A 22,667-nucleotide genomic window follows, 5' to 3' on the forward strand; every position below is an offset into this window, starting at 1 on the left:
TTGGCATCCTCAGCCCTGCTAATCTCTTCAGCCAACCCAACCTCCCACTGCTCCACGCCGCCCACCCCAAGCCAGGCTGGTCACTTCTGTAGTTCATGGAATCAGAGGACAACACACGGCTGACTCTGAAACTCACCTTTCAGCCTGAAGTGCCACCTACAGGCCTGTCTTGCCTGGAAGCTTCGTCTCCCCTCCTTGAACTTACACCATGTTGCCTCAAACCTGTGCACCATCTTCTGTCTGGTATTACAGGGGCTTGTGAACGTATCTTGAGCTCCTCAAAGTGCCTCAGGGGTAAAGAACTTGTCTTACTTCTACTGGTGCTTCCCTGCCCCTCAGCTCAGCACACTGTCCCCCCAGGTGGGCGTGATGCTCCTATCACACAAAGCTCATGACCTGTACAACACCTTCACTTTATTCCAGTGTCCCCGGCTACCTCTCCACCTTCTGGACAAAGGCAGAGAAGAAAACAGAAGTCTTTAACATTACATTTCGATTAGTCTGGGAAGAAACTGGCTTCTGTAAGCAGAACATCACCAGAAAGCTGGGAACACTGAATCCTATGTGCTTTGCCTTTTGGAAATAAGCCCAAAGGGTTCTGAGTGTGAGCTGCAGAGAAATAGCCCTTCCTGCATTGTCTCAAGGAGTTTCTGCCAAACCACGAGCAGATAACGAGTACTCTTCTCTCTGACCTTTTCAGTGCTTTACTGGCAACAAGCCCCACGTCCCATGTTAGAAGAGGAGGCGGGCCCCTTGGGCACACTACCACCTTGCAAGTAAGAAGGACCATGGGGCCCCACTGATAGAGAGGTGTCTACGAAAGAATGTTTTATGAAAAAACAATGCAGGCAGGCACATCAGCTGTACCTGAGAACTTGGAAAACTTATAAGGAGGTGGCCAACCAGCAGTCCCTTCCCTCTGGAGATTGGTGGGGGGGAGGGGCAGCAATGATTTAAGCCTTTAAAAAGTTTTTGCTTTAAATTCTGTATCTATTTGAAGTTTCACCATGTATTTCAGACTTCTGCTTTTTCTTTCTTTTTAAAGATTGCAAGATTGCAGTCAAATCATGCATCTTTTTTTTTCTTTTTTTAAAAAGATTTTATTTATTTATTCATGAGAGACACACAGAGAGAGGCGGGGGGAGAGACACAGGCAGAGAGAGAAGCAGGCTCCACGCAGGGAGCCTGATGTGGGACTCGATCCTGGGACTCCAGGATCAGGCCCTGGGCTGAAGGCAGTCAGTCGCTAAACCACTGAGCCACCCAGGCGTCCCCTCTGCTTTTTCTTTTAGGGTATATGTAATATGTGGCTCCTTGAACAGGCTGTGGCTTCTCTCTAGTACTGGTTTGCATGGAAGTTAAGTCTACTTTCCCACCATCAGTCAGCAAGTGGATTTTTTTCCCTATAGCTTCCTCAATTATGTAGAAGGACATTGGAATGATAAGTGACCCAGGAGAGAGGAGGGGTGGGGGTGGGGGGAAGGAGAGACGGAGAACACAAAACAGTAGAATATGAAGCTGCCTGCTTTAAGAAATTCCAATCAAATCTAACAAATGAGAGACATGTCTGCTGTTTCCTCCACCCTTGTGGTCATGGAAGAGCTGGGTGTGCTCTCTTCTAACTGGCAGGAGGAGACCCAAGCTCAGAATAAATTCACTTGAAGGAGGTTAGTTTGTTGGTCCACAGGGGAGAGTTAGCAGCCAGGGAATGCACCGAGAGGGCCCAGTCTCCGGGTGGCATCACTCAACCTTCCGCAGGTAGTGAAAACTCTGCACGGTCCTTTCTATGGCGTCATCCATGGTGACCAGCGGCCGGTAGCCCATGACCTTTCTGGCTCTCTCACAGCTGTAATAGTGGAACGTGCCAGCCAGTGCGACCCTCATTGGTGTGAAAGTGGGCTGCAGCTGGATGACAGGACTGAGAAGCATCACCAAGAGGGACACTAGGAGGGCCAGGTAGTAGGCCACCCAGTAGGGGATGTGGTACTTGGGGGCCTCATAGTTAAGGCCTGTCAGGATGCGGGACAGGAATGTCCAGAAAGGGATGGGTTCATCATTGGTGATGTGAAATGCCTGGAGAGAGAACAAGAAGTTAGAAAATGCTCCCCAGCTAGAGAGGTGGGCAAGTGATGCTTGGAACTTGGTGCTCAGGCACAGGGTGATGGTTCAGCCCAGGGCCAATATTTTGGGAAGCTAGCGGCCTCTTCCACCCAGTGTCTCCAATATGCAAAGGTCAGCCAGTGGCACAGATGCTTTTTTGATCTGGAGCTATGGGCAACCTTAAGGTGCAGACAGGAAAGGTGAGTTTTATCCATGGGCCAGCCAGGATTTTTAAGTGAAGCTTAGACTGCACTCTGGAAGGTACATTGGTTAATTTGACTTGATCATGTTAGTCATGGTAAAGCTCCTTATCTTCAGATGCAACGAACAGGTCACATGCCATTTCTCAAGTGTGTTGTGTTTTGGTCTAAACCAAAAGCCATACACCCACCCTACCCTCACCACCCTAAGCATCACAGGACTGGGAAAACAGCAGAGGTTCAGGAGAAAAATGAGACCCAAATAGGGGGTTCCAAAGGCAGTGGTGAGAAACCAGGAAGATGGGGGCCCTATGACCAAGAGGAGAGGTGAGAGGATCTAATGTGCTTCCTCCTCTCTGCATGACAGCTCACCTCCCCTGACATGTCCATCTTGCCCACTAGGTGCCAAATGCCGGGAGACTGAGATATATCCACCCCTCTGGACGGGGAGGGGCACGAACGTGGGTGGGCAATGGGGGAGAGATGGAGAGATTTCCAGAATGACTGGGAGAATAAATGAGTAGCACGCACCCCCACCAAATATACATGGGACCCTGCTGAGAGCAGTCACATTCACAGTGGGTATCCACGTCATGTTACATGAATGCTTGGTCAATCCCAGCTTACTGGCTATGGACTTGGCCTGTCCCGATGCAGCCCTGCAATGTCACCACACTCCCGACCACAGGGGATCAACCTCAGACCAATGGGATCCTAAAGCAGATCAGCCAGGATGCAGGATCAAGAAGGCAATTTGCCAATGAATCCAATCACAGGGACATGCAATCCCAAGACGGGCAAACATGCATGGGGCAGGAGAAGCAGGTGCCTTACCTTCCCACTCACGGCTGTGTCTTGGGACAGGTGTTCTGCAGCCAGGATGTGTCCGTGCACCACGTTCTCCACAAAGGTGAAGTCCACCAAATTCTCCCCGTTTCTGTGGGTATACCGGGCATGGTTCCACTGTTAAACATGTGCAGGGGCCAGGATTCCTGGGGCCCTCAGAGGCTCTGGGATATGTAAGGGCCAAGCAAGGAGCCTGAGAGCCCAGTGCCAACATGGATCATGTTTGCTCTAGGCTTCTATTTGAACAGCAACCCTTCGACTTCCCCTAGGACACTCTAGGCTAATGGCTTGCTTTGGCCCTGCACTTTCCCACCATCTCTTCCTAATCCCTCAAAGCAAGAAGTCAGGGTGGCAAGGAGGTGGCAAGGGAGGAGAAAATAAAGAGAGAAAAGGGGAGAAAGAAAGGAAGGAAGCAAAGGTGTACTGGGGAAAAAGCCACACTCTGTCACACACTCTGTCACCAACCACAAAGGCCTTGCCATCTATACTTTCCTTGAGAAGGAATGCAAACACCTCTACCTGCCTTCCCAGATCCAAGGAGAGTTGAAGGCCTGGCCCTTGACCCTGTGCCGTCTCCCCCCCCACTCCCCGAGCATGTATCCTCAACTTTCAAACAGGGACACAAATATTTTTCCAGGCTATGTGATGGTATACTATACTGAACAGTGTCCTCCCCACCCCCCAATTCATGTCTCCTTGGAACTTTTGGATGTGACCTTATTTGGAAATACGGTCTCCGAAGATATGATCTACAAGTTAAGCTGAGGCCATACTGGGACAGGTTAGGCCCTAAATCCAATGGCTGGTATCTTCATAAGAGGGGAATTTGGATATGGACACACAGAAAGGATGCTCCCATGAGAGTGGAGACAGAGGTTAGAGTGACTTACCTACAAGCTAAGGAACATCAAAGACTGCTGGACACTACCAGAGCTGGGAGAAAGGCTTGAGCAGATTCTCCTTCATTTTCCAGAAAGAACTAACCTCTCCCTCCCCACTGCCAACACCTTGATTTCAGACTTCTCACCTCCGAAACTGGGAAAGAATTAATTTCTATTGTCTTAAGCCCCTCAGTTTGTGGTCATTTGTTGTGGCAGCCCCAGGACACCAACACAGAGGGCAGCAGAGCAGGTGCCATTAGAAAAGACCTAACCAAACAACACCGAGCCTTGTCAGGGGGTCAGGGAGAAGGCCAACTGTAGGCCAACTTACCCAATCATGAACTTCATCTTGCCTTTCCTGGCTGCTTCAATGAGGATGGGGACCAACTGGGGGTCCCTTGGGCCGAAGATGCCATGAGGGCGAATGGCCATGGTTAAGAAGTTCCGCTTGGGGTCATTGGCGTCCAAGACTGCCTATAAGAAAGCAGAAGGGGCATGTACACAGCACTGCTCACAGAGGACACAGAGGCTGCCCTCTGCTCTGCTATCATTTGGGGCTACTTCGGGAGCCCACCCACCCAAAGCACCCAAATTTGAAAACAGGACAGCTGGGTCAAAACCAGTGTGATCAGGGTGCCTGGCTGCCTCTTAATCTCAGGATTGTGAATTCAAACCCCACATTGGGCACGGAGCCTACTTTAAAAACAAACAACAAGAGTATGATCAAAGAGAAAGGCCTGGACTTGGGTACAAAGACTAGAATGCACGAATGCAGCCAGAGGAAGATGAGCCATGGCAGCTATTCATGGAAGAGATCGGAGGGTTCCAGTTGCTGAGTTAGCCGTGAGCCTCCCACCCCTCCTGCCTTAAGCTCCATGTGCTCATTTCTACCACTCCTGATCTGTTCTGCTCAGTTTGGGGTACCACCTAGGAAGGGATTCTGATGAACCCAAATGGGCCAGGAAGAAGAGACCGAGAAGGTAAAGGGTCTGGGAGAAACAGGACAAGTCTTTAGATGTGTTCTGTGTGGCTCAGTGGACAAACGAGAACTTGAGGGCTTAGAATACTAACAGGTTGGGCCTCAAAAGTAACAAAACATCCCGAATGATTTATTATGTTAATGGGAAAAATGGGGACCGTTACAGTTCCTAGCTGGATGGGGCTGTGCGCTGACTGAGATGACTCACATCAACTGTTTCAGGAAGTATGTGTTTGATAAGTAGACTTATTGTATCACCTCATCTAGGATTTCCATTCTATGGTGGCAAAATTCTTGTGCACATTTTGGCCCCAGTTAGTTTAAGCTACTTGACTAACTTTATTACCAGTTGAGAGATCTGAAAGCCAACAGCGAGTTGCGTGCCAACAGTGGCTGACAGGGGGCTCCAGGGGGGTTACTGTTGCAGGCCTTTAGAGGCTTTGCTTACTCCCACTTGAGTGCCCAAAAGTTAATGAAAGTGAGGCCCCATGGCTGTCACCTGCAGCTGCCGAGCACAGGGGGTGGGAATCCCAGTGCCTTAGGTAAGAGTACACAGGGACCCGCAAAAGCCTCAGTGCTTCTTGGGCGAAGTCAGGTGGGAGCTCTGTGAGGCTCTCTGTGCTCCAAAGAGCAGGGTGCCAGAACCTGGAGACAGGACTCCTCCAGCTTACAAAAGGCCAGGCTTCCACGCCTGGACTGGGGAGGCCCTTGTGTCTTCCTGTACACGATTCCTGGGACTTTCTGACCTGGAGTAATAGCACACAGATGGGAGACAGCTGGCTCTCCGGCAGCTCAGGAACTCATGCCAATCCAGCACCAAGCTCGGGTTCGATATGTATTGGCTGTGAAATGCAACCTCAGTGGGCTTGACTGTGCAGTGAACACCTGGGAGAAGTAGACTCACAGCTTCCCCTGCTAAGGTAAGCTGCTGGTGGTCAACGAGCATCCATGGTCTGCAAGTGGGTATGTCCTTATGGTAATATTCTCCCTGGATGTTAGTCCTGGAGCTAGCTGCCATCAGGGTCCCTGGAACCCTGGAGTCCAAAGGCTTAGTGCCTGTTACTCAACCCAGCCTACTGTTAAAACCAGGTGCTCCCCGGCAAAGTTGGTCTGCCAAGTGGAAACCAGTACCTTGTCAAGTAGTTTTCCTTAAAATAAAGCAAGATCTTGTCATGTTTAATTTAAATAAGGTAGGGGGGGCAAGAGTGCCACAAGGAAGGTGTGTTCAAATGAAAATACTTGTATGTTAAGTCCAAGTTCTGCCGGAGTGCTTGGGATCTTCATAAATCACCTCTGATTTCTGTGGCAACTGAGTAATGTTGCATGGCACAGAGGTTGAGTGCCGGCCCTGGAGCTAGACTGTGTGGGTTCAGCCACCTGCTAGTTGCACAGCCTCAGGAAGAAACTGAATCTCTGTGCATCTCTAACCTGGTGGTGATAATAGTACCCACCTTTGTGGGGTCATTGTGAAGTTTAAATGAGGCAGTTCCTAGGCAGTACTCAGAGCCGAGTCTGGTCACATTAAGCTACAGTTATTCTTTTTAAAATTGAATTTCAGCCACAATTTTACTTCCCAAGTTAGGTCGGCAAGCCTGAGAACACTAACTTTGTAAATGATTTTCTTAAAAATCTAAACTCTCCAGATGTTCATGGCACTTGCTCGTCACTCAACCAGTTCTCAGGTACATACTCTCTCCTGTAAGATTTTTGTCTCCGTGTAATAGTCAATGGGTTTCATGGCATAAGGCAGGTCTTCAGTTCCATTCTTGATGTTGACGCCCTCAAAGATGACACTGGCACTGCTGGTTAAAATGAGTTTCTGGCAGAGGAGAAAGGAAGGTTAAAAAAAATACAAGTAAGAAATGATCTTTATTAAAACAATCCGATGTTCATTCATGAAAGAAGATCAAATGGTGCCTGTTTGCAACACTCATACGCAAGGCACCGTATAAATGATTTATTGTGAGGCTTTGCTTTTCAGCCCTTCTTAAAATAATTCACAGATCACCATCTTTTGTAGCTACACGGATTCTGAGATGCATTCTATTTCATTCTAAAACAGTGGATTTCACTTTTTTTTTCTCTCCTATCACTACCGAGAGGTGGAACAGACTTCCTTTATTTGTATTATCTCAGTATGGGAATGATTCCCCAAGGGAGGATAGTGCACAAACTATGAGGGAGATACCTGTCTGAAAAAGATGCCTCGTGATTCTGATACCAACCCTGGCAGGTCAGCACATGTCTGCAAGCACATGCGGCACATGCCGACTTGAAACATGCTGTTTGAAAGGAAATGCTTTCTTATGAGGGTCCTAGCTTCTAGCCCTCTGGTTAAAGGGAGCCCATCCAACATTGAACACCATTAGCTCGAACCGTATCTTTACCGCTTTTATTCATCATTTTACTAGAAGTCCTAGCAAGTGTGGTGGGTTAAGACACACAAGGAATAATTTGAAAAGAAGAAATAAAACTATGGCCATTCACAGATGCTAGAAATGTTGACATGGAAAACATTATGAACATATGGAATATACTACAGTTAGAGTTCAGCAGAACTGGTGAGGACAAAATCAACATGCAAAAATCAACTGTGTCTGCATTAGCAATTTAAAATGTAATATGAAAGATACTATTTCAATAACCAAAAATTAAGTACATAGGGATAAACTAAAAAAAAAAAAGGATGTGAAAAACCTTTCTAAAGTAAAGGCACTAAAGAGAGAGAGATTATGTGTTTATGGATACAAAGACTTAACAGTGGTAAGGTATTGATGCTTTCACAAATTACCTTTAAATCTGATGCAACTACAATAACAAATCCAACAAGAACTGGACAATCTGATTCTAAAATTTATGTGGATGAGCAAAGGGCTACGAATAGCCAAGTAAATTCTGAACAACATGATTGGAGGGTGACTTGTCCTAGCAGGTACTGAAATTCATCCTAAGGCTTGCTCAGTGAAGGAGGAGCTTGGTGGCATGGGGACAAGTGGGAGCCAAGTGGGGGAAGGACAGAGCTGGGGACAGACCCATAGGAGGCAGCAGCACCTGAGATGTGCTGGCTGGCTGGGGCTCTGGTTGGGGGGTGGGGGTGTCGCATAATAAATGCTGCTGAACAACAGAAATTTAACTGCTACCTCAGATCATACACAAACATAAATTCCTGGCAGATTAAATATTTAAATGCACAAAAGATCAGTTTAAACCTTTGGGGAAAAACCCCACATTAAACAATCTTTTGATTTCAGGGTTATGAAAGGTTTCCTAAATATAATAGGAAAAGCCATTTTCTTTTCTTTTTTTTATTTGAGAGAGAGAGAAAGAGAGAGAGAGGGAGGGAGGGAGGGAGGGAGGGAGCACTAGCTAGGGGGAGGGGCAGAGGCAAAGGGAGAATCCCAAGCAGACTCTCTGCTGAGTGTGGAGCCTGACGTGGGGCTCGATCCCATGACCCGGAGATCACGACCTGAGCTGAAATCAAGAGTCAGTTGCTCAACCAACTGAGCCACCCAGGTGCCCCATGAAGAGCCACTTTCTCCACTGTAACACACTAAGCTATTGCACCACCTCAGTGAATATACTGGAGATTATATATATGATGGATAAATCTCAAAAACAATGCTGGGGGAGAAAAAAGCAAGTTGCAGGAAGATATACTCAATATACCATTTCTATAAAGTTTTTCACATGCAAACCGATAACTTATATTGGCTGTACATGGAGCGAATGGCGGTGATAAACCCGAATTCAGAACACTGATTCCCTATGGATAGCAAAGGCCTTGAGAATGGATACCCACGAACTTCAACTCTACTGGTAATGTTACCTAAACGGTGTGAAGATTATATTGGTGCTATGTAATTCTTGAATCTTTTCTGGATAACTAGCCTATTCCATTTAACAAACAGCAGCAATGCAATTGACAGAGCTCTAGTTATACAAGCACGTTATAGACTAAGGAGTCTGGGATTTGACATCAGAGAATTCGATTTGAATCCCACCTCTTTCTTTCATTTATTAGCAAAGAGATATTACTTAGCCTCCCAAATCTGCTTCTGTCACCTGTCAAGTGATATTTGTAGCTCCTGATTACCTATGGAGAAGCAAATCAGGTGACAACCATGAGGCAAAGTGTCTTGTCATTTGCAAAGCATAAGGGGTCGCTATTACATAATCCCTCCTTTCCAGGGCACTGAGCCCCGAAGCTGGTGAGGAATGAGTGCTGATGATGCTGGGTGATCCCGAGAACCCAGCTTTATAACAGAGCAGCAAGCTATGATAGGGTGGAGATTTATATCTCAAGTCTGAGTTATAACAGGTCTCTATTAGCGAAAAGTTAATAGTTTATTCTTTGAAAACAGAAGCAAGGGCTGGAAAAACAGTACAGCAGTTCCTTAAAAGGTTAAACACAGAATTACTGTATGACCCAGGAATTCCATTTCCGGGTATTTACCTCAAAGAACTGAAAGTACAGGCTGGAGCTGATATTTATATACCTAGGTTCCTAGCAGCATGATTCACAATACTCAAAAGTGGAAACCGCCCGAGAGTCCACTGATGCATGAATTGCTAGATAAAATGTGGTCTGTCCACACAATGGAATGTTATTCAGTGGTTAAAAAGAAGGAAATTCAGACACATGCTACAACATGGATGAACCTAGAAGACATCATGTTGAGTGAAAGAAGCTAGATATAAAAGCAGATACCATGAGTCCAGTTCTTTAACATCTCTAGATTCATGGAAACAGAATGGAGAATGGTGGGTGCCAAGGGCTTGGAGAGGAGGGGTGGGGAGCTGTTGCTTAATGGGGATAAAGTTTCAGTTTGGGAAGGTGAAAGTTCAGGAGATGGTAGGGATGTTTGCACAGCAATCGGAATGTACTTGATGCCACTGAACTGTTAATTAAAAAATGGTTAAAATGGTCAATTTTATGACATTTACTTAACCACAATAAAAAATGAAAGTAATATTGATTTTATGGCTCTTTAACCAAAGACTAATAATAAGCCTTAGGGTCCTAGATGGTCTATTGAGATGCAGCTCAAACTGGCCTAGCAGCTCCTAGGATTCAGTTTCTAGAATCTTCACAACACTTTAGGATGCAAGCCTGGCTTGGCCCAGGAAGAGAACAAGAAGAACCCTGGCTCCCACACACTTAGAAAGGGCCATGACATGTTCCTGACAGCATTCACTCCAGCTTTCCCCTTACCTGAACCCCAGCCTCTTTGCAAGTTTCAATGACATTCTTGGTGCCAATGTAATTCACTCTATAAAAGAGTTCCTTGTTGTTACTGGATGGTGGGGGTGATGCACAGTGGAAAACTGTGCTTACACCTTTCAGAGCTGGGTAGAGATCCTGGAAAAGCAAACAAAGACAAAAAAAAAATCACTCCCGCTTTAGATAAGTAAACAGCCTCCTCACATTCCCACTTTTTAATCTGTGGCATGTAGGTGTCCTGCCCTTTTATAATTCTATAATTAACATGAAAATACATCTCACTGTAAAAGATTCAAACAATACAGAAGTACCTAGGATGGAAACCATGTTGTCCCTTGAATTGCCCCTCCCCATTGACTGGCTCCCAATAAAAACTGGGTCTAGCACATATGAAGCCTGTGGGATCCAGACAAAGACAGTATCTGTACCTCTGTGTACCATGAGGGTGGCGGTGCATGGCAATTCAGGGCACCTGGGAGTAAAACTCCTGGGGAAAATGAGCTCAGAGATACAAATTATGAATCATATGAAAAAGTCCCACACCATGAAAGACAGTACAAATAGCCAACACACAAGAGTATTCCTTTCTGTAAAAATAGATACAGAACAGCAAGCTGAAAGGGAATGAAAACAAGTACATTTAATTTGCTGCTAAAAGGAACCAGAGCTCCTGGGAGCAATGGCTGATTGCAGATATGGGGCAGGAAGTAGACAAGAAGAGCCAGGAACATCTTGTCAAACCAGAAAGTAAAGAAGCTAACCTAGACTCCTGGGGTCCTGTTAAAAGGACTCAAGAGTCAACTTGAAGAGGCTCTCACTGGCCAAAGAAGGGACAATTTGATCATCAGTAAGAATAAGAATTCCTGCTGTAAACTAATAAGGGAAATGGTCAAGCATTTAATCTGCATAAGGTACAAAGAACTGAATTCAGAAACAGAGAGAATGACAGCGTGTCTCCATTTTACAAAACGCTCATTAGGTAATAAGATCTAGGAACGATCATCAATAGACTAATAATACCAAAAGAAAGACAATCATGAATTATGTGCTTAGATTCACTGATAATATTTTGCCATTAATTTTCTTTGTGTACATATAGACACATGATTTTTTTTCCTGAAACCATTCGAGAATAAGTTACAGACAATGTGCCACTTTGCCTCTAAACTCTTCTAACAACAAAAGACTTCCTCCCAAATACCGCTAAAGAATGATCACACGCAAGAAATGTAACAGGATAGGACACTCTTATTATATAATTAGTCTATATACAAATTTCCCCCATTGTCCCAATAATGTCCTTTAAAGGCATTTTTATATTGGGATCCAGGATCCAATCATAGATCCTATTGTACTTAGTCCTCCTATCTCTTTCGTCTCTTTGAATCTGGAACATTCAATTATGATTCTTGCCTGGAACACTTATTAACATATTGGTTGTAAAATGTTAAATCCTAATTCCAGCATTCTTTTTATTTCTATTAGTTGCCATTTCTCGGTAATGTTCCCCTTCTTCTATACTAATTTTTCTTTCTAGCATTTCCGTGGACACATGGATTCTTTTAAGATTTTTAAAAAATTTATTTATTCATGAGAGACACAGAGAGAGGCAGAGACACAGGCAGAGGGAGAAGCAGGCTCCATGCAGGGAGCCTGATGTGGGATTCGATCCCAGGACCTCAGGATCACGACCTGCGCCAAAGGCAGATACTGAACTACTGAGCCACCCAGGCATCTTGGACACATGGATTCTTACTTTATTCAATGCATTACAATCCACTACTATTGTCTTTTGCAAGGCTTAAAATACCCCAAATTTGGCCAGTGGGGATTCTTGACGTTCCTATATCCTTTTGACATATTCCCATTGGAATATGAACACTTTCTTTTCTTTTTTTTTTCAAGTGGGCTCCACGTTCAGAGTGGAGCCCAGTGTGAAGCCTGAAATCATGACCCTGAGATTGAGACCTGAGCTAAGATCAAGAGTTGGATGCCTAATGGACTGAGCCACCCAGGTGCCTCTGAGCACTTTCTTAATTTTGTCCTAAGACAATGTCTCAGGCTCACTTGTGCTACCCCTGCTCAGAGTCCTGAATGGGAGCCCTGGTTTCTGAGCATTAGATGTGCTGATTGCTATCAGTACCCCCAGAGAAAACAGCTGAACTGGAATCAGATCCAGCTTTTAGTCCACTAGAAGTATAGTCCAGGCACAAACTTGATTGTAAATTTAGTAGTACCCACATCAAAAAAGTCAAATGAAACAGATGAAAATAACTGTAATGTATGCTATTGAACATAGTATTATCCAAAATATTATCACTTTGACATATAATCAATAGAAAAATTATTACTGAGCTATCTATAGTCCCTTTTTCTATACTATGCTATCCTGAACAGGCACAGTCCTAGGTCTTCCTGCTTATAGGAAACACTAAAGGACAGAGGGACATGTCACACAAGTCCGTGGGGGTACAATCTGCTAAATTCACTCCATGGGAAATGCTATGGGACAATAAATATAGTTTTAAATAAACATTATTCAACAAACAAAATGTGAAGGGGAACTTTTATACAAGAGACCTAGTTTAACTAATTTCAATGTCTTAATCTTTTTGGTTCCTTATTTGAAAAGAAATCTACACAAAAATACTTACAAGACATTCATGGATATTTGAACACAGGCTGGAAATAAAGGAATTGTCAGTATGTTTTAGGTGTGGTCATGGAGCTGTGTCTTTAAAAAGGCTCCTTTTGGCGGGGGGGCCTGGGTGGCTCAGTCAGTGAAGCGTCTGCCTTCAGCTCAGTTGTAATCCCAGGGTCCTGGGATAGAGACCCACATTGGGCTCCCTGCTCAACAGGGAACCTGCTTCTTTCTCTCATGCTTCCCCTGCTTGTGCTCTCTCTGTCAAATAAATAAATAAATAAATAAATAAATAAATCTTTTTTTTTTTAAGGCTCCCTTTGGGACACCTGGGTGGCTCAGCGGTTCAGTGTCTGCCTTCGGCTCAGGGCGTGATCCTGGGGTCCTGGGATTGAGTCTCGCATTGGGCTCCTCGTGGGGAGCCTACTTCTCCCTCTGCCTATGTCTCTGCCTCTCTCTCTCCGTGTCTCATGAACAAATAAATAAAATCTTTTAAAAAAATAAAAAAAGGCTCCTTTAAATCTTAAAAATAAAGGTGAGGGCACCTGGGTGCTACTGTCGGTTAAGCATTCAACTCTGGATTTTGGCTCAGGTCTGACCTCAGGGTCATGAGATGAAGCCCCACGTTAGGCTCTATGCTCAGCATGGACTCTGCTTGAGATTCTGTCCCTCTAGCTCTGCTTCTCCCCCACCTCATGCGCTAAAATCAAAAAATATATCTTTAAAAAAGGCTTATCTTTTGGAGACAAACACTGAAATATTTGCAGAAAAAATGATAATGGTGTTTAGGATTAGCTTCAAAATAATCTGAGGGTGGGTGGGAATATGGTGAAACAAGAGTGTCGGTAAGTGGATATGAAACAGAGGAAATCTATAAAATGTTATGAAGACAGAAAGTGAAAGAACACATGAAGGAGAAACTAACAGACATGTACATTATAATGACAGACTCTACCATATGTCTGGTAAGGCTTCCAGAAAGAAGAAAAAGAGAGAATGGAGGCAGAGTCAATACTTGAAGAATTTTCCAGAAGTGAAAGGCATGAGTCCTCAGGTTCCAAAGGCCCACTAGTTGTTGAGTAGATTTTATTTTTTTTTTATTTTTTTTTAAAGATTTTATTTATTTATTCATGATAGTCACAGAGAGAGAGAGGGGCAGAGACACAGGCAGAGAGAGAAGCAGGCTCCATGCATCGGAAGCCCGACGTGGGATTCGATCCCAGGTCTCCAGGATCGCGCCCTGGGCCAAAGGCAGGCGCCAAACCGCTGCGCCACCCAGGGATCCCTGTTGAGTAGATTTTAAACACAAAACAAAAACACAGAAAAACCTCCTAGACAAATTCTCTACAGAACAGACAGGATAAGAAAGAAAAACCTAAAAGGCATGAGAGGAAAACCCAGCTGACCCCCAAAAGAATGATGGTCAGATGGAGCGTCAGGAGGACCAATTATGAACCTAAAGTTCCACCCCCAGCAAATAAGCATTTATGAGAGAGGGTGAGAGAAAGACAGTCTTAGGCATATGAGGACTCGGAAAGTTTAGTGCCCAGATATTCAGTGGGGGATGCTAAAGGAAATGCTTCCGGAAGAAGAGGAAGGAAGCTGGAAGAAAGAAATGGGAAACAAGAAGTACTGGTGAACGAATTCAGGAATATGGCACAAAATCTAAGTAGTGACTTTCAAACCCACTTCTTTTTTTGAAAAAGGTTTTATTTATTTATTCATGAGAGACACAGAGAGAGAGGCAGAGACGCAGGCAGAGGGAGAAGCAGGCTCCATGCAAAGAGCCCGACGTGGGACTTGATCCTGGATCTCCAGGATCATGTCCTGGGCTGAAGGCAAGTGCTAAACCACTGAGCCACCAGGCTGCCCTCAAACCCACTTCTACATGTCCTTCACCCTCCTCAGGTCCTCCTTGGCTTGGACTTCATGATCCATCATTGCAATCTGGGCCTTGCCCACGCCTGTCTTTATCAGGTTGCTCTGGCAAACTCTCCTTCTCCCTGCTGGTACCTAAGAATGACACAGTAGGGTAGTGGGTCTCACTTTAAGTTTGTGTTAAACAAAATTTGGGTGTGCCCAGGTGGCTCAGTCAGTTAAGTCTGCCTTAGGCTCAGCTCATGACCTTGGGGTCCTGGGATCGAGCCCCGCATTGGGCTTCCTGCTCAGCGAGGAGTCTGTTTCTCCCTCTGCCCCTCCCCAGCTCATGCTGTCTCTCTTACTTGCTCACTCTCTTCCTTAAATAAATAAAACCTTAAAAAAATAAACAAAAATTTGGGACGTCTGGGTGGCTCAGTGGTTGAGCGTCTACATTTGGCTCAGGTTGTGATCCCAGGGTCCGGGAGGGAGTCCTGCATTGGGCTCCCTGCGAGGAGCGTGCTTCTCCCTCTGCCTATGTCTCTGCCTCTCTCTCTGCGTGTCTCTCATGAATAAATACATAAAATCTTTTTAAAAATATTTCACCTGATTTCTTTAAAAAAATCTGTAAATAAATACTAGCAGCAGTATCACGGGAGTTAGTAGGGATTTGGAGGAGCAGTTTGGAGGGAAGTTGAAATTTGCTAAGGAGCCTCATATTCTTTGAGGGGTCTCAGTGGTGATCAAAAGGAATATTCCTGCCTTCAGGGAGCTTACCTTCTCTGGGGGCAGCGGGCAGATAAACGAGTAGATACAGAGTACAGTTACTACCAAGTGCTATATATAGAAACCTACATAGAACAAAGGAGACCTGGAGGGGCTTGCTGCTTAGCATAAGTTGGTTAGTGACTCAAACACATTTAGGGAGCAATCTCTGTGGTTCCCAAAGAGCATTCCTGGCAGAAAGAGCAGTGAATACAAAGGTCTGGAGGCAGAAAGTCAGTTCACGAGTCTGAGGAGTAGTAAAGAGGCCAGCATGCCTGGAGCAGAGCAATGAGAGAATATAGGTGAGGGTGAGGCCAGATCCTGTAGGGCCTCAAAGGTGATGATAAGGGCCTGTATGTTTGCTCCAAACAGAACTGGAGCACTGGAGGCTTATGAACAGAGGGGTGTCATGATTTGACTCATGCATTAAAAGGGGGTGGCCTGGACCAGCATAGCATGGTGACAAATGAAGGAGCGAGAAGCTGCTGAACTGGGGATCTATTCGGAGAGTGCAGTCAACAAAATCTGCTGATGAATGAGATGGAGGGTATAAGAGAAGGGAATCAAGGGTAAATCTAATGTTTTTGGCCAAAGCTATTGGAAGAACAGAGTGGGCCATTTATTGAGACAGACAGGACTTTAGTAGGTTTGCTGTAGCAGGGGAGGGGACTTGCAGCAGGGAACCAGAAGCTGAATTTTGAATATGGCAATTCCAAAATGTCTATTATGTATCCCAACAGAGATGTCCTGCAGGCAGCTGGACAGATACGAATCCAGGAGAGCTATAGGCTGCAGATCTCAAGCTGGGAGCTTGTCAGCCTCTAGATTGTATTTTGTCTGTGAGCCAGGGGAGCGGGGCAGGAGGGGGGAGGAGCGGGTTCGCTTGGACACTGAGTGTGCTCAGAGAAGAAAAGAGATCTAAGCAATAAGCTCTGGAGCCTGCCACATTTAGAAATTATAGAGATACAGAGACAGAATGGCAGGAGGAGAAATGGGCAAGTCAGTGTCCTACGCTTGACCACTGGATCTGGTCACCTCCAGGTCCCTGGTGGCTGTGTCTGGGCTGTTGTTGACAACCTTGCTGGAGTATTTGGGAGAGACAATGGAATGAAGCGATCAGAGGTGGCAAGTGCAAATGGCTCTTTGAGCCCTCCTATGACAGCAAAGAGAAGGGGACAATAGCTGGGGTGGGACCTCACATCAGGGCATTTTGCTTTCTTAAGATGGGTGATCCTGCAACATGTCTATGTGCCGTTGGCTATGACTGGGTAGAGAAGGTGCAATTGCTGATATGGGAGAAAAAGGCCAGAATCCCCAGCGGAATCACTGAGTAGGAAGACAGGGGCTCCAGGTGGCACTGGGAGCATTTGCATGGATGAGGCACCTGCAGAGCACAAATGTGGTCACAGGCAGGTCTGCAGATATGGTGCCAGGAGGTACCACGGAGCCGGCTTGGAGGCCGTGGTCTTGCCGAAAGAGGCAAAAACCCCTTGTATTTTCTTTTCCTGCCCCATTCAGCTGCCCAGAAGCTCCCAGGGAGGAGGGAGGATCTGATTTAAGCAGGGATGGGGTTATACCTAGGACACACAGCCTGATGGAGAAGTTGAGGTGTGCACTTGGTGAGGCTCCAGGGTTGTTATTCCATGGAACACTGGTCTGGGTGCTGCTGTAAAGCTATCTTAGAGCTGTGGTTGGCGTCTATAATCAGCTGACTTTAAGTCCAGGAGATTATCCTCTATACTCTGGGTGGGCTTCCTCTAATCACTTGAAAGCCCTTTAAGATTAAACTGGGAGGTTGCTGTAAGGAAAACTCCTGCCTTGGAACTGCAGCATCAGCTCCTGACCGAGTCTCTAGCCTGCTGGCCTATCCTGTAAACTTCAGTCTTGCAAGCCCTGCAATCACACAAGCCCACTTCTTCAATCAGATCTCATCCTCTCCCTCTCTCTGCCTCTCTCTCCCTCTTCCTCTCCATCTACACACACACACACACACACACACACACACACACACACACACACCTTACTGGTTGTTTCTCTGGAGAACCCTGCCTGATGGAGACAAGAAGAAAGGGGCAAGGGGGATAAGTATCACACAAGGGAGCAAGTCAGTCATGGACTCAAAGGCAGTGAGGACACAAATGGGGTGAGAGACAGTGGCAAAGAGCCAGATGTCTGGGTGTGGTTTAAGAACTGGTACAGTGCAGGCAGTAGTGGGCCAGCACTAGAAAGACAGGAGGTGGTGCTCAGAGTGGTGCGCCTGCAAGTGAGAACATGGAGAGGACACATTTACCAGTGAGAACAGGCTCTGGGGCAGGGGATGCCAACAGGCTAGGAGGCCAAGAGGAGTGAGAGGAGGCCAAGAAGAGGTGAGCTGAAGGTACTGGCAGGGTCACGTGGGTGAATACTGAACTCATCAATAATTATGATGAAGCTGACCTTGGCCAGGAACCTAAATCACTAAGAAATGAGATGGAGCCCCCCGGGAAAGGGAGCAGGTGGCTCGGGGTGATGGTCACAAGGGCAGGCACTGGGGTATGCCCAGCCTGCCGGCATCACCTGCATGGCCAGAGGGATCTTAGGGCAGCAAGGAAGTGGCAAGGACAAACAGGGAACATGTCTACCCTGTCTCCAGGCTCAGAGGCGTGGGTGGTGTGGGAGAGAAAACAGCCTGTGGGGGAAGCTGTGTCCTTAAAAGTCAAAGTAACAAAAGCACGGCAAAAGATGCCAAAGCAGATGGGCTGAGGGAAGCTATCTGTAATAAAGCCCTGCAGATAGAAAGGAACTACAAATCTGTAAGAAAATCAAGGTAAGGCACAGACAAATGGACAAAGGCCACCGACAGCCACTTCACAGAGGACCGAGAGAGAGCACTGGGCCTGGCGTCCCGCATAGGGAGGGCACGTGACTGAGCCTCAGCAAGGTCCCACTGCACCCTCTTTGGAATGCAACACCGAACAGTCTAACTGCATTGAGTATTAGCCAGGACATACAACAGCGGTGGTCCTACCCACTCCACTGCTGGCGTGAATGGCAAACTGACCTAGCGGCTTCGCTGAGCAAATTCGGCACTGTCTAACAAAACCCAAAATGGTCATACCCCGTGACACAGGTAAAGCTTACAAACATGATGCTCAGGGAAAGAACCCATTGATAAAACCACAGATATTACATGGTTCCACTTCTATGAAATATCCAGATAGACCCGTCCGTAGACACAGGAAATGACTGGTTGCCAAGGGCTGGGAGGGGAGAAGATGAAAAGAGGAACAACTGCTAAAGGAGCTAGGATTTTCTTTTGGGATGACAAAAACATTCTGGAATGAGATAGAGGTGATGGTCACGCAACTTTGTGAATATATTAACAACCACTAAATTGTGTATTTTTAAAATGTTACATTTACAGACTGTGAAGCAAATCTCAATTAAAAACAAAACAAAACAAATGTGTGGGAAATATCAGAAAGGGAGACAGAACGTAAAGACTGCTAACTCTGGGAAACGAACTAGGGGTGGTAGAAGGGGAGGAGGGCGGGGGGTGGGAGTGAATGGGTGACGGGCACTGGGGGTTATTCTGTATGTTAGTAAATTGAACACCAATAAAAAATAAATAAAAAAATAAATAAAAACAAAACAAAACAAAACAAAACAAACAAACAAACAAACAAAAACCTGGGCAGCCCGGGTGGCTCAGCAGTTTAGCGCCGCCTTCAGCCCAGGGTGTGATCCGGAGACTCGGGATCGAGTCCCATGTCAGGCTCCCTTCATGGGGCCTGCTTCTCCCTCTGCCTGTGTCTCTGCCTCCCTCTCTCCCTCTCTCTCTCTCTCTCCCCCCGTCTCTCATGAATAAATAAATAAAATCTTTAAACCCTAAAACCCAGCAGTTGTACTTTTGGGCATACAGGTGACCCTTGAACAACCTGGCTTTGAACTGCATGGGTCCACTTATATGCGGTTTTTAGATAAATACAGCACAGTACCATGAATGTATTTTCTCTTCCTTATGGTTTTCTTTTTCAAGTTTTTGCTTAAATTCCATTCTTTATGGCTTTCTTAATAACATTTTCTTTTCTATAGCTGACTTTATTATAAGGATCTAGTATATAATACATACAACATACAAAATGTGTGTTAATTGACTTTATGTTTTCAGAAAGGCTTGTGGTCAACAGTAGGCTATGAGTAGTCAAGCTTTCAGGGAATCAAAAGTCATGCACAGACTTTTCAACTCCAGGGGGCTCTGTGCCGAACCCATGTCGTTCCAAGGTCAACTGAATATTCTGGTAGTAAGCACATTATAGCCTGTGGACAACTTTGCAAATAAAGTTTTGTTGGCACACAGCCATGCCCACCCATATCTGTACTGACCATGGCCACTTTTGCAATACCAGGGCAGAGTGGAGTTGTACTGACCCAATGTGGTATAAATTCTTTCCTGTAACTTTAAAAATTCTTCAAAAAAATAAAAAATAAAAAAAATAAAAATAAAAAAATAAAATTCTTCAAAAATAATTTTTTTTGAGGGGCACCTGGGTGGCTCAGTAGTTGGACGTCTGCCTTTGGCTTGGGTCCTGATTCCAGGACCCTGGGATTGAGTCCCACACCAGGCTCCCTGCTTCTCCCTCTGTCTGTGTCTCTCACGAATAAATAAAAAATATATATTAAAAAATTTTGTTGAAACACTGTGGCTGACCTCTGAGCTGTAGAAGCCTGGTAGTTTCCTTTTGGGGGCCTGTGGAAAATTGGCAAGGCTGAGTAGTCCCTTACCTGTTGGCTGCAGAGGTCACCCAGGAAGAACTGCACCCGGGGATTATCAAACCCTTGCCGCATATCAAATACATTGACAGTGTAGCCTCTCGCCAGCAACTGCTCCACCATGTGCTGCCCCAGGAATCCAGAGCCTCCGATCACTGTGCACTTACTGGCCTGCAGAGAGAAAGAGGTGGTAGGTGGTATGTGAGAATTGGAAGCTAAAAAGAGCCTGGACTCACATCTTCGTGAGCCACCATGATGGCACGTCCATCTGTTTGTTTGCAATTCTTCTTCCATCCAGTTGGATGGTTTATATAATTCTGGTGTTCTATTGCCAGTGGCACCCTCCTCTCCTGGGATCCGTTGAGGAAAGAGAGATAGCAAATGATACTTAAATAGACTGTGGCTGGACTGGATGATCTGATATGTGCATGCTGAGTGTTTAACAAAAGGAGCAGGAGGCATCTTTGAAAAAATGAAACTACCAATGATCAAAACTGGTCAATGCAAAAAACCCAAAAGTGTTACCTTCTTGCTCCTAATAATAAATCCCTGGGCATTTTTAAGGCAAAACAAACAGAAACCCAACAAAACCCAACACAACATGCCACCTCCTCAATTGACAATATACATTTAAAATATCAGAAAGAAGAAAGCAAAGTCTCTATACTTTCAGGAGAAAGTCGGCCTCTTTTCTTCCCCAACCATTACAGGGCTGGCCTGTGTGCCTTTAGGCTTGTCACCTACCCCCTTCCTGCCTTAGCATATCCAAGACTGTTGCTGACTGATGGGCTCTCCTGGAGGGGTTGCAGGGAGGATCAGTAAACTATTAATCACCCAGGCCCAGGGATTTGCTTTCCCTTCTCTGAGCAAGTTGAGGCATCAGGGAAGAGCTATGGTGTTTGCATTTCAGCTTTTTGCATTTCAGCAACACGTGCACTTTCTTGGCTAAATTCTAAATCTGGCAACTGGGGATAATGGAAGGACAGAGCACCAGATGCAGGCACTTCAATATTCTGACACCAGGGAGGAAATGCAAAACCGTGTCTGTTGTATACTGAATAAGCTGGCTACAAGTATCTCCAAAGGAGACCTGTGATATCCCTCCCTCCCTGGGGTCTAAAACTATATCTGGGCTTCCTGAAGATAACAAAGCCCCATTTTCCCTAAGCTTATGTACAGTCAACCAAAGTTGGGAATGTGGAAACTGAAGATGTTAGAGAAATTCTGTTCCTGATTAGAAAAGAAACCAGCAATCCTCCTATTTATTCCTTAAATATCTATACAATTGAGATATGCAGGAGATCAGGAGGTGCCAGGGCCCCTTCTACAGATTCACCCCTTCCAACCCGGTGTCCCAACTAGACTGGCATTTTTTTTTTTTTAGACTGGCATTTTTACTGGAGTCTGCCAGGCCACTGGAGATGGCTCTGGAGCTTTGGCATCATTTGTTCAGGCATGCATAATCTACTGACATAATGAGGCTCACCATTCTACTTCCCCCACCAAATAATCTCTTCAACCCATTTCTGTCTAGGTTTTGTTTTGATTACTCCCATATACATGTAATCAAACCATGCTAAATGATTTGCACCTTGACTGAAATTTCCCAGGACACAGGCAAATTAAATCTGCAAATTCCATTTGATCTTTGTTTGGTCTAGCCCTTCTCCTTTCCCCCAAGTCAGCTACACAGGCAAATAGGGTTTATTATTATTATTATTAATGAGAGACACAGACGTAGGCAGAGGGAGAAGCAGACTCCATTCAGGGAGCCTGGTGCGGGACTCGATCCTGGGACCTCGGGATCACGCCCTGAGCCAAAGGCAGATACTCAACCACTAAGCCACCTAGCCATCCGCAAATGCAGTTTTTAAAAAGAGCTCTAAGCCTTTCTGCTCCCCAGATTGATTTTTCATGGTTTGGTAAAAGTTTGCCTGAATCCAGAGGTTCAGACTAGACATGTTTAGATAGTATCCCAAAGGATTTCAGATTCTCTTGTTTATGTTATCTGGCATCTCTAGTTACAGTTGTTTCAAAGTTTGGTAGTCTAATTAAAAAAAAATCATATAATCTTTCTATTATGTCCAGTGCAATTTCATTTCATGATTTTAAATGTGGGAAATCCTTTTATTTATTTGAGAGACAAGGAGTGCCTGTGTGCAAGCATAGGGCCAGAGGATAGGGGGGAGGGAGAAAGAGATTCCCCAAGCAGAGTCCTCACTGAAAGCAGAGCCCAAGTCGGGGCTTGATCCCAGGACCCTGAGATCCTGACCTGAGCCGAAATCAAGAGTTGGATGCTTAATTAACGAGCCACCCAGGCACCCAAAAGCCGGCAATCCTTAAATCTTCTCTTTGACAGAGTGGTGTGGATTTTATTATACTGAAATGTGGTACCAATATTGCTTGGAACAAGCAGGCCAATGGC

The 22,667-nt window shown here is 45.5% G+C and overlaps 1 protein-coding gene across 4 annotated transcripts in view; it reads right to left on the minus strand.

The window, feature by feature from the left end:
- Positions 1-1,060: 1,060 nt before the first annotated feature.
- NSDHL (NAD(P) dependent 3-beta-hydroxysteroid dehydrogenase NSDHL) overlaps positions 1,061-22,667 on the minus strand; it is a 33,686-nt gene continuing 12,079 nt past the window's right edge. For all 4 annotated transcript variants that reach the window (XM_077889541.1, XM_077889543.1, XM_077889542.1 and 1 more), the window contains 6 exons: positions 20,255-20,413; positions 10,219-10,365; positions 6,697-6,825; positions 4,359-4,501; positions 3,135-3,237; positions 1,061-2,073 (listed from right to left, as the gene is read on the minus strand). In XM_077889541.1, the coding sequence (XP_077745667.1) occupies positions 1,741-2,073; positions 3,135-3,237; positions 4,359-4,501; positions 6,697-6,825; positions 10,219-10,365; positions 20,255-20,413 (1,014 nt within the window). In that variant the 3' untranslated portion in view covers positions 1,061-1,740. The remainder of the gene's footprint in view (positions 2,074-3,134; positions 3,238-4,358; positions 4,502-6,696; positions 6,826-10,218; positions 10,366-20,254; positions 20,414-22,667) is intronic.

The sequence above is a fragment of the Canis aureus genome, chromosome X (genome assembly GCF_053574225.1).
Source record: "Canis aureus isolate CA01 chromosome X, VMU_Caureus_v.1.0, whole genome shotgun sequence".
Classification (NCBI taxonomy): Eukaryota; Metazoa; Chordata; class Mammalia; order Carnivora; family Canidae; genus Canis; species Canis aureus.